At 45.9% G+C, this 18,226-nt stretch overlaps 1 protein-coding gene across 1 annotated transcript in view; it reads left to right on the forward strand.

Moving 5' to 3' along the window:
• The window catches only part of GAS2L1 (growth arrest specific 2 like 1), a 77,901-nt gene that overhangs the window by 36,381 nt on the left and 23,294 nt on the right, over positions 1-18,226 (forward strand). Inside the window, exons 4-5 of the mRNA XM_073630590.1 lie at positions 5,257-5,353; positions 15,530-15,776. Coding sequence (XP_073486691.1) covers positions 5,257-5,353; positions 15,530-15,776 — 344 coding nt within the window. The remainder of the gene's footprint in view (positions 1-5,256; positions 5,354-15,529; positions 15,777-18,226) is intronic.

An 18,226-nucleotide genomic window follows, 5' to 3' on the forward strand; every position in this document is an offset into this window, starting at 1 on the left:
GCCAAGAAACCTTAAGGATTTTGAGAAGCTCTATAAAGAAGAGTGGACTAAAATCTCTCCTGAGATGTGTGCAAACCTGGTCACTAACTACAAGAAACATCTTAACTCTGTGCTTGCCAACATGGGTTTCTCCACCAAGTACTAAGTCATGTTTTGCTTGGGGCAGAGGAGTAACAAGAACCTTCAGGGCCCCGGTGCAAGAAACCATGAAGGGCCCCCCTGACCCCCCCTTCCATTCCCTGAGCTTCCAGTTCTGGGAGGGCATCCATGGACATCCTCCCAGAACCCTGCCTCCCATGTGCTGCCTGGGGTGTGCATCCAGCACACTCTGTGACACAGCTGATCACATATCACGGTAAAGGGCAAACCACAGCAGCCCTTTACCATGTGATCAGCCAATCACATGTAAACAGACTTGCCGGTTATCGGCAGTCCTTTCTTCCCACGCTGTGTATGTGTGAGGAAAGAAGAGCCGTTAACCAGCAAGACTGTTAGTACATTTGTTACACTGGTAATCAGGGCTCTAATCATCAGTGCCCTGATTCAGTGCAGCCCCATCAGTGCTGCCTATCAGTGCTTATCAGTGCCCACATATCAGTGCTCATCAATGCCCCCTATCAGTGCCCACCGGTGCCACTTATCAGTGCTCATCAATGCCCCCTATCAGTGCCACATATCAGTGATCATCAATACCCCCTATCAGTGCCACTTATCAGTGCTCATCAATGCCACCTATCAGTGCTCATTAATGCGCCTACGTATAAGTGCTCATCAATGCTACCAATCATTGTCCATCAGTGCTGCCTATCAGTGCCACGTATCAGTGCTCATCAATGCGCCTATCAGTGCCCATCAGTTCTGCCTATCAATGCCCATCAGTGCTGCCTATCAGTGCTCATTAATGCCCCCTATCAGTGCTGCCAATCACTGCCCTCTATCAGTGCCCATCAATACCCCCTTATTAGTGCCATTTATGAGTGCTCATCAAAGGCGCCTATCAGTGACCATCAAGGCCGCCTATCATTGCCCATCTGTGCTGCTTATCAGTACCCATCAATGCCGCCTATCAGTGCCCATCAGTGCTCAACAATGCCTCCTATCAGTGCCCATTGGTGCTGCCTATCAGTGCCCATCAATGCCCATCAGTGCTGCCTATCACTCCCCATCAGTGCTGCCTATCAGTGCTCATCAATGTCGCCTATCAGTGCCCATCAGCAGGACTCTGAGCTGAGAGTGTCTCTCATATGGCTCATAGCCAGCACTGACACAGACAGACTGCCGATCTGCTCCTTCTCTTCCTGTGTGTGTACTGCAGGAACTGTGAAGCTAAACAGCTGAGTTTGATCATTCACAGTTCCCGCGGTACAAACACACAGGAGGAGAAGGAGCAGATCAGCAGCTCTCTCCTCTCCCATCTGTGCGGGGGAACGACTGTCAGTGCAGGCTATGAGCTGCATGAGAGACACTCTCAGCTCAGAGCCCTCCAGCAAGCAACCCCGCTGGGGCCCTCCCACAGTGGCGGAACGCTGGTGCCTCATCCCCCCTTCACAGCTCTTACCCACTCAGTGAACCGTCCCAGCTCCTGGGAACAGGGATGTCTTACTCCGAACTGGGAAGCTCAGGCAGAGCAGAGCGTTGCTTGGCATGACGTCAAGGTTAGCAGAAGCTTGCTCAGTGTGGAGCTGGAAGAGAGTGGCCTGAGGGCAGCAGAGGGAAGCGGGATAGGAGGGGTGACGGGGCGGTAACATATAAAGGAATCGATCCCCTACTTCTGCAGCCACTGAATGCCTGCCAGAGGGAAGGGAGAAATGGGCATTCAGCGGCTGGAGGAGGCGATCGGTTCCGCTATATGCTGCCTCTCCTATCCAGCTGTACAGGAGGGCCTCATGGGCCCCCTGGAGCATGGGGCCGGGTCGCACGTGCGACCCCTGTAGCTACGCCCCTGGCTTGGGGATCAAACACTTATTTTACTCACTGAACTGTAACTCAATTTATAACATTTGTTTTTTTCTGGATTTTCGGTTGATATTCTGTCTCTATCATTTAAAATACACCTATGATGAAAATTATAGACCCTTCATTTCTTTGTAAGTGGGCAAACTTACAAAATTTGAAGTGAAACAAATAATTATTTTTTCCACTGTAATAGAAATAAAAGTCCGCTCCCAAACAGATACTTCTTCGTTGTACACATTGTGCAGTGTATTTTCAAATTTCACACTGCTTTACTATATAAATTGTGCTTTACATGATATAATGAACACTGTGCTCTTCTTTATAAAGTCTACACTGCTAGACAAATTTTTATTGTTATTATTATACAGGACTTATATAGCACCAACAGTTTGCGCAGCACTCTTCAACATTAAAGGCAGACAGTACAGTTACAATACAATTCAATACAGGAGGAATCAGAGGGCTATAATGCTGTACATCTTATATTCTGTACTACTGTCAGCTGTATACACTGTACTTTGCGTTATACACTCCACAGTTCTTAACTACATAAACTATGCTATACTATGTTATAAACTCTGAAGTACTTTGCTGTATATATTTTACTGTGTATTATATACTACACATCTGATGTACACTATTCACTCTAGATTCAACATATTTACACTGTATATATGCACTGTACATTATGGTCATATTATTGAGCTGAGCCTGTGTATTATACTGTGCCTGAAAAGGACACACTTTGGCTACTTTTCTGAACCCTGTTTATTCTACCAATTCCAAGCCACCAGATATAAGGTTTCTTTGATCATCGTGATCCCATAGCCCCACCCCGTGCACAGAATTATCACAATTTTGCTTGTTATTATTCCCAAATGTTGATTTTACTTTTGTGTAGTAATTTATCAGTACAATATTCACTATTTGCATCAATTTTTTTATGACCCTGTACCTCTTTTGCTGTATTGCTAGGTTCACACATGTCTGGCTGCAGTTTGCAGTCCAGCGGGCTGAACGAAAAAAAAACAGACGAGCTCGGGAGGAGCCGCTGTCTGTACTAACTATCCAATGTTAGTACAGCGATCTCCCCCGCTGAGCTATTGTGTTCTGACAGAGGGACGCAGGCAAAATGTCAGATGATTTCTATTGAACTGGCTGATGCTGCCCGACATTCGGCCCGTGTGTACTGTATGACCCAATAGTATCATCAAACAAACAAAACAACAACCTACTCTTCAGCAAAATGTAGTCCATATGTTTTTATTACTGTCTGTGTCCCCATTGGGGAACTTCTCCCCTCTATTTGTGCTAAGAAAATGTCACTGAGAAATAAAGAGAAGGTAAATCCAAGATTTGGAGTTGCTCACAGAACACATGTACCAGGGACAACTGTCTAAGAGGGGAATTCCCGTTGTGTCTCTGTGGCAGGGATTGAAGGGAAATTTTCCCAATGGTGCACAGACAGCAAAAAATAATCTGACATATTTTAACACTTCCTAGTCTATCCAAAGCTAAAAAAAACAAAAAAAAAAACGTTTTGACTGTACATGCATGCACTTTAATCTGAAATCTGACTGGTAGTTATATTGCAGAACATTAGATGTAACTGCACCATTATTATTATTAGGGTTGTCCCGATACCGATACTAGTATCGGTATCGGCACCGATACCGAGCATTTGCCCAAGTACTTGTACTCGGGCAAATGCTCCCGATGCTTCCACCGATACCTTGACTGTCAGCGGTGATCGGCGCGTGGGGGAGTTACAAGCTTCCCCCCCGCGGCTTTCAGCTGCTTTAGTGACATACAGCGGTGATCGGTGCTTGTAACTCCCCCACACGCGATCACCGCTGACTGTCACCTCATCCCCCTTAGTCCCCCTCCGTTCCTCTGTCCCCCTCCGCTGTCCTTCTCCGTTCCTCTGACCCCCTCCGCTGTCCTCCTTCTTTGCTCTGTCCTCCTCCGTTCCTCTGTCCCCCTCCGCTGTCCTTCTCCGTTCCTCTGACCCCCTCCGCTGTCCTCCTTCTTTGCTCTGTCCTCCTCCGTTCCTCTGTCCCCCTCCGCTGTCCTTCTCCGTTGCTCTGTCCCCCTCCGTTCCTCTGACCCCCTCCGCTGTCCTCCTTCTTTGCTCTGTCCCCCTCCGTTGCTCTGTCCCCCTCTGCTGTCCCCATCCGTTACGCCTTTCCGCTGTCCCCCTCTCTCTTCCTCTGTCCCCTCCGTTCTGCTGTCTCTCCGCTGTGTGAATGGACAGAGTCAGCTGACTCTGTCTATTCACATAACTGAAACATTGTAATCACCTGTGATTACGATGTGTCAGTTTATGAATGGAGAGGAGCCGCTGTCTTCTCTCCATTCATTGTCAGTGCAGCTGAGGCTGCAGAGAAAGGGACTGGGGAATCTCTATCCTCTGTCTCTTTCTCTGTCTCAAGGGGGAGATATCAGAGGTCTGTTAAGACCCCTGATATCTCACCAAAGCCCCCCAACAGGGCTGATTAAAAAAAAAAAAAACACACACATAGTGCAATAAAGAATAAAAAAAAATTAAATTGTAAAAAATAATAAATGTAAATGAAATAAAAAAAAAAAAAACACACACACACCGTTCACTCCCCCCCCCTAAAAAAAAAAAACAAAACAAAAAAAAAAACACTGTCACGTGACATTAAAAAAAAGTATCGGTAATCGGTATCGGCGAGTACTTGAAAAAAAGTATCGGTACTTGTACTCGGTCCTAAAAAAGTGGTATCGGGACAACCCTAATTATTATTATAATACAGGATTTATATAGCGCCAACAGTTTGCGCAGCACTTTACAACATGGGGGCAGACAGTACACTTACAATACAAATCAATACAGGAGGAATCAGAGGGCTCTCCATGTCATTGAATAAAAGCTATTATGCTTAGCTTTTAAAATAGCACAAAGTATATTAACTGTGCAGAGCAGTTGAAAGATAATTAATTCGGTTTCATCCTATTTCTCACTAAACTATCTCGCTAAACTAAAATTGGATTAGTTGCTATAGGTTATGCACGTCGTTATGAAATAAGCCCCTTTGTATAAGCTTTAAAAAAAGAAAAAAAAAATGAGAGAGAGATAGACTATATATATATATATATATATATATATATATAGATATATATATATATATCTATATCTATATCTATATCTATATCTATATATCTATCTATATATCTATCTCTCTCTCTATCTCTCTCTCTCTCTCTCTCTCTCCTGGTATATATATATGATGGAATGACCAGCAAACCTTATCATAAACCTTCTATTCTTTGTAGGTTCTACGGAGTCATGTCATGGTGCGTGTTGGGGGAGGATGGGACACTCTAGAACATTATCTGGATAAGCATGATCCCTGCAGGTGTCAGTTTGCTTGTAAGTATTATGCCAATAAACGATTACATAAGCCTTTCTTAGGAGCCTAATGTACTAGGTTACAAAACGTTTTTTCCCATGATTAATGATTTTTTGAAAAGTACAACAACATTTCAAAAGAGATCTTATACATAACAGTAGATGGATCAGTGTACAGGTTGGTAAGAACCAGGTTAAAGTGACAACACATATAAACAGGCTTGAGAAAGAGTTAGGGGTCCCCCTAGGAAGGTAGAAGGTACAATGGATATGGTCCTATGCTGTACATATATTGGCTATATCTGCTTTCAGTTTGTTGGGGGGGGGGGGGTAATAAATTGGAGGCTTAAACTGTTTATGAATGACAAGGGTGAGTTTGGCTGAAGTTTTTAGTACCTGCCATTTAGTACCCTGGGTTGTGAGAAGAACAGTTGATATGAGGAGGGGAAATGGTAAAGTGAGATGTGGATGAAAGGGTGTGGGTGGGTGTGGAACCCACTGCATAATAAGAATACACAGTTGTTTTTTTTTTTTTTAACCAGAGAATTTTATTTATAGAAAAAAATCTTTTAAATACAATCAGCATGAATACACAGTTTAAATGGAATAAAAGCTAGCAGTTTCACCATAATGCATATCTAGTGGCCAACCAAACCACTCTTATGGGAGCACAAAAATCACAGTATGTTAAGACATGTAGACAGTCAACCTATAATCTGGGGACATAAAGGCAGTTCAGTCAATTGAGGGAAGGAAGGGGATGAAAGAAGTTATGATGGGATATTAAAAGGAAAGTGAAAAGAAGAAGAAGAAGAAAAAAAAAAGAAAATCAGAAGGAAGGATACTTGCATTCGGAAAGGGTAGCCAAAGTCCAGTTCAAGCAAAGTTAAGCTGGGTACACATGAGTGACAAACGGAAAATGATTGTCAGAGCATTTCTTTCATCAATGAGTCAAGGCATTTTGAGTCAATGAATCTGTAATCTGCCCCCTGCACACAAATCACTCCCCAATGCACAGAGCTCTCTAGCCTGTTTTACATCAGAGGAAGATGTGTATTAACAATGACCAGACCACAGTATATGTGTATTAACAAATCTGAAGTGTATGTGCAATAACCCCTCACTGATCAGTCAGCCCAGTGACCGGTCACCGCTTGTTCCCCTGCAGTGGCGGCTGGTTCTCCATCAGTCGGGGGGGGGGATGCGGGGGTCTCCCCACGTTCGAGCCCACCGACACAATATCCACACCCCCCAGCGCTCACTCGCCCTCTGTCAGCCCTGCACTTACCCCATGCAGGTCACGGCTGCGGCGGCTTCCCCCCTCCATATCCTCTGTGTCCCGGCCGTTGCTTCTCCTCCCAGCCAATAGGGTCTTCGGACTCTCAGCCATTGGGGTCTTAGACTCCTGCCCAATGGGGTCTCAGGACCTGCTTCCTGATTGGCCGGGAGGAGAAACAGGAAGACATTAGCGAATATTAGTTCGCTAATGTAATACAACAGAGTGGGCTCGTGGCGCAGTGCTCTGCACCCCAAGCCCACACTTTTTTGAAGCCAATTAAAGCCACCGGCTTTAACCACTTGCCGACCAGCCGCCATCGTTATACGACAGCAGGTCAGCTCTCCGGACTCGATGTCTGCCGGCAACCCGCAATTGCATAGTACAGAGGCAGAATGGGGATCTGCCTTTGTAAATAAGGCAGATCCCCATTCTGACAGGAGACATGACAGAGATCTATTGTTCCCAGTCATCGGGAACAGTGATCTCTGTCATGTCCCAGCCAGCCCATCCCCCCTACAGTTAGAACACACCTAGGGAACACAGTTAACTCATTGATCGCCCCCTAGTGTTAACCCCTTCCCTGCCATGGTCATTTTTACATTGATCAGTGCATTTTTATAGCACTGATCGATGTAATAATGTCACTGGTCCTCAAAAAGTGTCATTTGGCATCAAATTTGTCTGCTGCAATGTTGCAGTCTGCTAAAAATCACAGATTGCCGCCATTACTAATAAAATAAATAAATAAATAAATAAACGTCCCTAAATCTATCCCATAGTTTGTAGACGCGATACGTTTTGCGCAAACAAATCAATATATGCCTATTGCAATTTTTTATACCAAAAATATGTAGAAGAATATATATCGGCCTAAACTGATGAATAAATGTGTTTTCTTATATTTTTTTTGGTTATGTATTATAGCAAAAAGTTAAAAAAAAATAGTTCTTTTTTCAAAATTGTTGCTCTTTGCATGTTCATAGCACAAAAAATAAAAACCACAGAGGTGATCAAATACCACCAAAAGAAAGCTCTATTTGTGGGGAAAAAAGGATGTCAATTTTGTTTGGGTACAGCGTCGCATGACCGCGCAATTGTCAGTTAAAGCGACGCAGTGCCGTATCGTAAAAAACGGCCTGGTCATTAAGGGGGCAAATCCTTCCTCAGTGACCTATCTACAGTGCATGTAATATGCTTCAAGAGCATATACATTAACCTCTCTTGCTAAATATACAGTGTGTGTATTTGCCTTAACGCCTTAGTAACCTGTCCCTGATCAGTCATAACATTATGACCACCCTCCATACCCATCAAGGCATGGACACCACTAGACCTCTGAAGGTATGCTGTGGTATCTGGCACCAAGCTGTCAGTACAAGATCCTTTAAGTCCTATAAGTTGCAAGGTGGGTCCTCCATGGATTGGACTTGTTTCTCCTGTACACCTCACAGATGCTTGATTGGATTGAGATCTGGAGAATTTGGAGGCCAAGCCAAAACCTCAGACTCGTTGTTGTGTTCCTCAAACCATTCTTGAGTTCATAAGACCAGGCCACCTTCTTCCATTGCTCTGTGGTCCAGCTCTGTTGCTCATGTGCCCATTGTAGGCTTTAGGCTGTGGACACAGGTCAGCATGGGCACCTTGACTGGTCTGCAGCTAGGAAGCCACAATACACAACTGTGATTCACTGTGTGTTTCTGACACCTTTCTGTCAGAACCAGCATGAACTTATTTATCAATTTGATGAAGCTTGGACTAGACTACACAGGCCAGCCTTTGCTCCCCACGTGCATTATTGAACCTTGGCTGCCCATGACTCTGTTGCCAGCTTGTCTGTGTTCCTTCCTTGGACCACTTTTGGTAGGTCCTGACCACTGCAGACAGGGAACATTCCACAAGATCTGCAGTTGTGGAATTGCTCTGACCCAGTCGTCTAGCCATTACAATTGAGTCCTTGTCAAAGTCACAGAAATCCTTATGGTTGCCCGTTTCTTCTTTTAACACATCAACTTCAGGGACAACATGTTCACTTGCTGAATAATAATAAGATAATCAATGTTATTCACTTTACCTGTCAGTGGTCATAAAGTTATGGCTGATCGGTGTATAAGAAATAATCACCTAGGCCCAGGTCAGGTGCGTTAACCGCTCAGCTCCTGTTACTCTTGGCTTATGTGATAACTCATTATCCTTCAGTCCTTAGCACATGTGCATCATCTCTTCAATAGCCCCCTTTGCATGTATGTTAACTACTCAGAGCCCAGTAACCAGCCCACGTAGGTTAACCCCTCAGTACCCAGTGGATGTGCTTTAACCTCTCAGCACCTATTCTGCTTATATGCATTTACCCCTTAGCTGCCAATACCCAGTGCATGTGCATTTACTCCTCAGCAGCCAGTACCCTGCACATGGGTAATAACCCCTCTATTCCCAAGTCATGTGTGTTATCCCCTTAGCACTCAGTCTCCAGCACATGGGCAATGAAACATTTTTCAGTGCACCACACCAAATATCTTGCTTGTACTTATTTTGGCCCAGTGGTAATCTCAGCTCCTCTGCCCCGTTTCCTCTTTAAACAATCGCCAGTAACAAAGCCCTGCCTCATTTCCCACATCCTTATCACCACTTCTGCTGTTCCTGGACTCTATAAAACAGTCCCTGCTAAAGACCTGATTGAATTCTTGTGTCTGCCTTTTTCAGACTCTTTTTTTTCCCTATTTCAACTGGCACTATTGTCTTGTTTCGGTTTTAGTATCCAACCCACCACCTACACTGTCCTAGAATAGCCTGCTTCGATTTGATCCAGACCATTTCCTGGACGCTGATTTTATCCTCTATTTCTGCTCTGTAAAGTCCTCTGTGTGAAGAGCTTGGCTGCCGTGCTACTGCTCTGTTATTACTCAGTTTTGTGAATAGGTGCCAAATGCATTATTAGTCACATTTCTTCACCCCTGTCATTCCATTGTATGGCAATGACTATTCTTCCTGCTGTCATACCTCCAAAGTTTTCTCCTGCACAAATTGCCTGTTGCTATACTTTCCACAATTTTCTCCTGCCCATACTGCCCCGGTCTTATGTCTGGACTCTTCTACTGCTCACTGTCATACCCCTCATGCTCCACTCTTGCACATACTGCCCACTGTCATACCCCTCATGCTCCACTCTTGCACATACTGCCCACTGTCATACCCCTCATGCTCCACTCTTGCACATACTGCCCACTGTCATACCCCTCATGCTCCACTCTTGCACATACTGCCCACTGTCATACCCCTCATGCTCCACTCTTGCACATACTGCCCACTGTCATACCCCTCATGCTCCACTCTTGCACATACTGCCCACTGTCATACCCCTCATGCTCCACTCTTGCACATACTGCCCACTGTCATACCTTCTATTTATCTCTCATGCTATAACAGCTTCAACTCTTCAGGGAAGGCTGTCTACAAGGTTTAGGAGTGTGTCTATGGGAATGTTTGACCATTCTTCCAGAAGCTCATTTGTGAGGTCAGTCACTGATGTTGGATGAGAAGACCTGGCTCGCAGTCTCCGCTCGAATTCATCCCAAAGGTGTTCTATCAGGTTGAGGTCAGGAGTCTGTGCAGGCCAGTCAAGTTCCTCCACCCCAAAGTGTTCATCCATGTCTTTATGGACTTTGCTTTGAGCACTGGTGCACAGTCATGTGGGAACAGGGAGGGGCCATCCCCAAACTGTTTTCACAAAGTTGGGAGCATGAAATTGTCCAAAATGTCTTGGTATGCTGACAACTTAAGATTTCCCTTCACTGAAACTAAGGGGCCAAGCCCAATCCCTAAAAAGACAACCCCACACCATAATCCCCCCTCCTCCAAATGATTTGGACCAGTGCACAAAGCAAGGTCCATAAAGACATGGATGAGTGAGTTTGGCATGGAGGAACTTAACTGTCCTGCACCCGATAGAACACCTTTGGGATGAATTAGCCAGGCCTTCTCATCCACATCAGTGCCTAACCTCACAAATGTACTTCTGGAAGAATAGTCAAACATTCCCATAGACACACTCCTAAACCTTGTGGACTTCTGCACTTCTCTCCTGCGCATACTGCCTACTTTCATACCCAAAACACTTCTCTCCTGGCAAATACTACCTGCTGTTATACCCTCCACACTCCTCTCCTGCACATCATACCCCCTGATATACCCAATGTTCTCCTCTCCTGCACATCCTGCCCTTTGCCATACCCTCTGAACTCCTCTCCTGCACATCCTGCCCTCTGTCATACCCAATGTTCTCTCCTGCACATACTGCCCTCTCATGCTCAATGCTTTCCTCTCCTGCACTTACTGCCCTCTGTCATACCCAGTGTTCTCCTTTCCCTCACATCCTGCCCTCTGTCATACCCAGTACTGTTATCGCCTGCACATCCTGCCCTCTGTCATGCTCAATGCTTTCCTCTCCTGCACATTCTGCCCTCTGTCATACTCAGTGCTGTTCCCTACTGCACATCCTACCCTCTGTCTTCATACTCAATGCTCTCCTTTCCTGCACATCCTGCCCTCTGTCACACCCAATGTTCTGTCCTGCACATTCTGCCCTCTGTCACACCCAATGTTCTCTCCTGCACATTGTGCCCTCTGTCATACTCAATGCTCCCCTCTCCTGCACGTCCTGCCCTCTGTCATACCCAGAAGAAAAAAGAAAATGGGTTTTGGGACTTTAAATGAGGCATGGATATGTGTATAAATGTATCTAGTATACCTTAAATAGGTTAGCTGTCACAGTCCCTGAAGGGGAGATCTAAATAACCAAAAGGAAATTGCTGAATAATAAATCCAATAAATTGAATTTGATTATGAAACAAATTATCTAATGTATCATAAAATATAATACATAAATCATGCAGAAAAAAGCATAATAATGGGTAGTGTTGATCATATTAACATATTTAATATTGATATTGACATTAAATATGTAATATGATCAACACTACCCATTATTATGCTTTTTTCTGCATGATTTATGTATTATATTTTATGATACATTAGATAATTTGTTTCATAATCAAATTAAATTTATTGGATTTATCATTCAGCAATCTCCTTTTGGTTATTTAGACCTCACCTTCAGGGACTGTGACAGCTAACCTATTTTAAGTATCCTAGATACATTTATACACATATCCATGCCTCATTTAAAGTCCCAAAACCCATTCTCTTTTTTCTTCTATATTTACAGGGATGGAGGCATGTTTTATGTTGCATTTGGGTCAAAACAGGTCACTTCTTTTATTACTCTGTCATACCCAGTTTTCTCCTCTCCTGCACATCCTGTCCTCTGTCATACCCAGTGCTGTTCTCTCCTGCACATCCTGCCCTCTGCCATAATCAATGCTCCCCTCTCCTGCACATCTTGCCCTCTATCATACCCAGTGCTGTTCACTCCTGCACATCCAGCCCTCAGTCATATTTAATACTCTCCTCTCCTGCACATCCTGCCCTCTGTCACACCCAGTTCTGTTCGCTCCTGCACCTCCTGCCCTCTGTCATACTCAGTGGTCTCCTCTCCTGCACATCTTGCCCTCTGTCATACTTAATGCTCTCCTCTTCTGCACATCCTGCCCCCTGTCATACCCAGTGCTGTTCGCTCCTGCACATCCTGCCCTCTATCATACTGTTCTCCTCTCCGGCACATCCTGCCCTCTGTCATACCCAGTGCTGTTCGCTCCTGCACATCCTGACCCCTGTTATACTCAATGCTCCCCTCTCCTGCACATCCTGACCCCTGTCATACTCAATGCTCTCCTCTCCTGCACATCCTGCCCTCTGTCATACCCAGTGCTGTTCGCTCTTGCACATCCTGCCCTCTGTCATACTCAATGCGTTCCTCTCCTGCACATTCTGCCCTCTATTATATCCTCTGCACACCTCTCCTGCACATCCTGCCCTCTGTCATACCCAGTGCTGTTCTCTCCTGCACATCTTGCCCTCTGCCATACTCAATGCTCCCCTCTCCTGCACATCCTGCCCTCTATCATACCCAGTGCTGTTCGCTCTTGCACATCCTGCCCTCTGTCATACTCAATGCTCCCCTCTCCTGCACATCCTGCCCTCTATCATACCCAGTGCTGTTCGCTCCTGCCCTCTCACATACTCAATGCTCCCCTCTCCTGCATATCCTGCCCTCTGTCATACCCAGTGCTGTTAGCTTCTGCACATCCTGCCCTCTGTCATACTCAATGCTCCTCTCTCCTGCACGTCCTGCCCTCTGTCATACTCAATGCGTTCCTCTCCTGCACATCCTGCCTTCTGTCATACCCAGTGTTCTCCTCTCCTGCACATCTTGCCCTCTGTCATACCCAGTGCTGTCCTCTTTTGCACATGCTGCCCTCTGTCATACCCTCTGCACTCCTCTTCTGCGCATTCTGCCCTCAATTATACCCTCTGCACACCTCTCCTGCACATCCTGTCCTCTGTCATACCCAGTGCTGTTCTCTCCTGCACATCCTGCCCTCTGCCATACTCAATGCTCCCCTCTCCTGCACATCCTGCCCTCTATCATACCCAGTGCTGTTCGCTCCTACACATCCAGCCCTCTGTCATATTTAATGCTCTCCTCTTCTGCACATCCTGCTCTCTGTCATACCCAGTGCTGTTCGCTCCTGCACATCCTGCCCTCTATCATACTGTTCTCCTCTCCAGCATGTCCTGCCCTCTGTCATACCCAGTGCTGTTCGCTCCTGCACATCCTGACCTCTGGCATACTCAATGTTCTCCTCTCCTGCACGTCCTGCCCTCTGTCATACCTAGTGCTGTTCGCTCCTGCACATCCTGCCCCCTGTCATACTCAATGCTCTCCTCTCCTGCACGTCCTGCCCTCTGTCATACCCAGTGCTGTTCCCTCTTGCACATCCTGCCCTCTGTCATACTCAATGCTCTCCTCTCCTGCACGTCCTGCCCTCTGTCATACCCAGTGCTGTTCGCTCCTGCACATCCTGCCCTCTGTCATACTCAGTGCTCCCCTCTCCTGAACATCTTGCCCTCTGTCATACCCAGTGCTGTTCACTCTTGCACATCCTGCCCTCTGTCATACTCAATGCGTTCCTCTCCTGAACATCCTGCCCTCTGTCATACTCAATGCGTTCCTCTCCTGAACATCCTGCCCTCTGTCATACTCAATGTGTTCCTCTCCTGCACATCCTGCCTTCTGTCATACCCAGTGTTCTCCTCTCCTGCACATCCTGCCCTCTGTCATACCCAGTGCTGTCCTATTCTGCACATGCTGCCCTCTGTCACACCCTCTGCACTCCTCTTCTGCGCATTCTGCCCTCTATTATACCCTCTGCACACCTCTCCTGCACATCCTGTCCTCTGTCATACACAATGCTTTCTTCTCCTGCGAATACTACACCCTGCCACACCCCCCCTGCCCTCCTTTACTGCACATACTGTCTGCTATCACACTCCCTGCAGTCCTCTACAGTGCATATTGCCATCTATCATACCGTTGTTATATCCCAAACTTTTCCCATTCTTGAAGGGGCACACTTTTGCTAGTATATATAGAAATCATGTAGCAGCTTTCCAGATATTATAGATCATTAAAAAAAAAAAAACTATAAGAAGTAAGTTATGCTTGTAAGCTCAGACATATAGAAACTGAATGGCAACCAAGAAACTGGGTCACTTACAGTCTGTACAATGTATATAACCAAGTTTCATGGTTGCAGAATGATCCCTATTTAATTTTCATTTATGCTGCTTTTGTAGTATTTTACCGTAGTATAAATGATGGATATGTTATTATTATACCTAAGTAGCATAGGCCGTGTGTATTTAGCTACCCACTTGAACTCCAAGCTAGCAGCTAAAAACACAGGTGAAATACATAAATAGGAAGTGTGTAACCTGCCAAAAGACTGGTAATTTTGTGCAGCCAGTGATCCAGGAACCTCTACTTGACAGTACAACCGGGTTCCGGACTTCCACTGCTACAGTGCAGTGTGGTTAGGAACACACCCCAGCTTACAGACTGCAAAGGCACAGCAGCACTCTTTTCACTTTGTTCGGTCCTTCTAGTAACATGTTCCTTGTCAGATTATGTGCCTGCAGCAGAGTATGTAGCAAAGTGTTAACCCTCCCTCTTTCAGTCTAAGTGCTGCTACAAGAGTTTTCAGGAGTAATTCAAGTACTTACAGTAGCTGTTCTAAAGTCAAAAGTTTCTGTACCTGAATACATTACCTGCATTAAGGTAAAAAACCTTCACCTTGATGTTTGTCCCCCTCTCTAAATACTTACCTGGGTCCTCTCTCGATCCAGCGCTGTGTCCATCTGCAGCAGCGCTGGTCTTTCTAGTTGCTATCAGAGGACAGACCAATACCAGTGGGAGGCATTGGCTCCTGCTGCTCTCAGTCAGATCCAGTAAGGAGGCACCAGGGCCAAGCCGTGCTGTGTGTCTATAGACACACACAACCCGACTTGGGAGCGCACTCGCATGTGTGCCACCATAGCACACAGTTTGCTATGAGGGCATACTCAGGAGATGAGTGGCCAACACCAGTGGGGGGACCCCAGAAGAGGAGGTAAGTGGCCGGTCTGTGCAATATTCTTGCACAGAGCAGGTAAGTATAAACCTCTTTTTTTAATTTTAGGTTAAAAAAAAGAGGCTTTAGTATTACTTTAAAAATACAATAATGATCTATTAATGAATATGTAATTGTATTAAAATATCTGCCTGGAGTATAGCTTTAAAATGTTATTATGTTCCATATGTCTGTTAACATGTGCACATTGTTTAATAGCCTATTGCCTGGATGGTTAAATCACTGTGTAGTGTGTTTATAGACCAGATGTGGTATGTATGCTGCATTATATGTTTCTTGAGGGTCATCGATTCATTAGTTACATGTCTTCATCAGTTCTCATTTACTTCATAGCCCATCGTGTGCAGACATCACGTCCCACAACATTTTCCCCCCAACGAATGTCCAATGTTGCTCCTCCCCGCACCTCCAGCCCATCCCGTGGACGCAATTCTGAGGGCCTGCCCAGGAACACTCAGAAGCCAGAGCCAAGCACTCCACGACGATCCACTCCAGCCCCCTCTTCTTCATTGAACTCCTCCTCCAAGACGCCATCATCTCAAAAGGAGCGTCCAGGACTACATGGCATTAACTCATTCAGGTATGTCTTCCAACTGAACGCACTCACTAATTGCAAATTACATTGGCATTGTGCAAGAGCTAGTTTCACCATGGCTTCTACAAATGAACCTTAAGGACCAATTATGAAAGGGACTTGTCAAATTTCTATTAATGATCTGATAACTGGGAAAGGTGGCCTATTCCTGATCATATAATGGCTCTCCTCTCGTATATTTATGTTATTTCTCTGAAAAGTGATTCAACATAGGGTTGAAGTGAAAGAAATTCACTCTAGCAGTGGATTTTTTGCTGCTAAATTATACGGTTGCCCAGATAGCTGACCAAGCCCTATCACAGTGCAGAGAGCTTTCTTTCAGGATCTAAGCTACCTGATAATAGAGTTGCCACCTCATCCCTTTAAATTACACAGGTTCTGACGCTAATTAAATGCAGATAAGGCACCAAGTTAGTATAATTACCACCTTAATCAGCCACAGAACCTGTGTAATTAATATGTGTTCGGGTTTAAAGGGATGAGGTGGCAACCATACCTGACAAGCATCAAACTTTAGACTGAGCTGTTTTTTAAAAAATAAGTGCACCGTTATTTAAAAATAGTAACTGGTATGTTGCTTCTCATATCTGGTCTATGTATGCTCTAAAATGGGCAATTGCTTGCAGCTGAACAGTTAAAACTCAAAAGTGTGGTAAAGCTAATAAGTTAAATTGCGGCATACCTGTCACACATCCATGTCTCTTTTCATGTTTGGTGACCCTGTGCTCTCTAACATTCATGAAAAGGTGGCCTTTCTGCACACCAGTGTTTACTGTGATAGGGACTGGTCACTGCTGCCTGCTTTCTGTAAGCAAGGTGTCAAGTCATCTCTGTGCCTTCCCAGATTTCTGTTGAGGCAGCACTGACATCAGGGGCGTCGCTAGGGGGTGGCTATTGGGGCTATAGCCCCGAATCTGGGTTCCATAGCCCCGAGTCTCTTGCCACAGGGTCCCTGCCTAACCAGCGGGTTGTGGCCTCTGCTGCTGCAGCGGGCGGGCTGGCCTCATGAGACAGGCAAGGAGAGGAGAGAAGTGAGCGGACGGACGAGCAGAGATGACATCTCTCTCCGCCTGCTCCACATCAACGCTCTTCACAGCCGGGCCTTTTCTATGCGGGAGCAAGGTGCGGTGGGGAGCAGAGAGATGACATCATCTCTCACTGCCCATCACACATCAGCAATCTTCCGCCCTCACAGCACGGTGGAGTGGAGGTCACGTGCTTCCTGTCATCGGTGGAGCTCCACTTTGCAGCCATTCCTTCTTGCTTCAATGTCGGAGGTGCGGTGGGGAGCAGCAAGATGACATCATCTCTCAATGCCCGCCCCGCATCACCGATCTCCTGCCCTCACTAAATAGACCAGTGCTGCCAGCCTGCTACCAATTCAGCGTCAATGCACATTTGGTGGCACTGGCTGGCATGGTAAGTGACAATCCACATCAGTTGGCAAGTGACAACCCACATCTGGTGGCCGGTGACGTGGCAAGTGACAATCTGCAAATAGTGGCAGGAGACGTGGTAACTGACAATCTGCAAATGGTGGCAGGAGTTGTGGCAAGTGACAATCTGCAAATGGTGGCAGGTGACATGGCAATCTGCAAATGGTGGCAGGTGAGGTGGCAAGTGACAATCCACATCTGCAGCCAGGTGAATGTGGCAAGCGACAATCCACATCTAGGGGCAGGTGACGGTGGCAAATAACATGCTGCATCTGGTGACAGGCGACGGTGGCAAGTGACATGCTGCATCTGGTGGCATGAGATAGGGCAAGTGGGACACGCTCACAGCTCCCACTGATTCTGCATTATGGTGAGTTGAACCACTTCATTATATATTAGAATGTAACAATAGAAACAATGCGCTTCAATCACCCTGACACCATATCAACCATAGTGCCATGATGATTGAAGCACCAACACCAGCCATTGCCCGCAAAATATGGCTTACCACCAGCGTGACTCCCGCCCGCGGGCCTGCAAAAAGGTTGGTGACCGCTGCTATGGGCTCTAGCCCCAGGTCTTTTGCAGACCTAGCAACGCCCCTGACTGACTTCACATCAAGGCTGCCTGCAGTGAGTAGAGGCCAGCAGTATGGGCTGGTGCAATAATAAGATTAACTTCTGTCTTGTGCAGTTGTACAGGCACTTTACACTGTGAGCTTCTCACTGTGTGCATTAGAAGCTGCAGCAAGTCAGATAGAGCCTGCCTAATTTCCTGGCTTAAGCCATTGGATTTTGGTTCTTTCAATCATATAGGCTCAGCATCACATACTGGGGTTACCACAGCTTTCTGTTTTTTTTGGAAGCTATGGGCAGCTCCCTGCTGACCCCACCCACCAGCCATAATGTGCCTGCATTACATAGAGAAGCAGAAATACCTAATCGAGATGTATTTGGGTCTTAAAAATGGTTCAAAATGAAAACAAAAGGGTCTTATGTA

Source organism: Aquarana catesbeiana, linkage group LG01 (genome assembly GCF_042186555.1).
Source record: "Aquarana catesbeiana isolate 2022-GZ linkage group LG01, ASM4218655v1, whole genome shotgun sequence".
In the NCBI taxonomy this organism is placed as follows: Eukaryota; Metazoa; Chordata; class Amphibia; order Anura; family Ranidae; genus Aquarana; species Aquarana catesbeiana.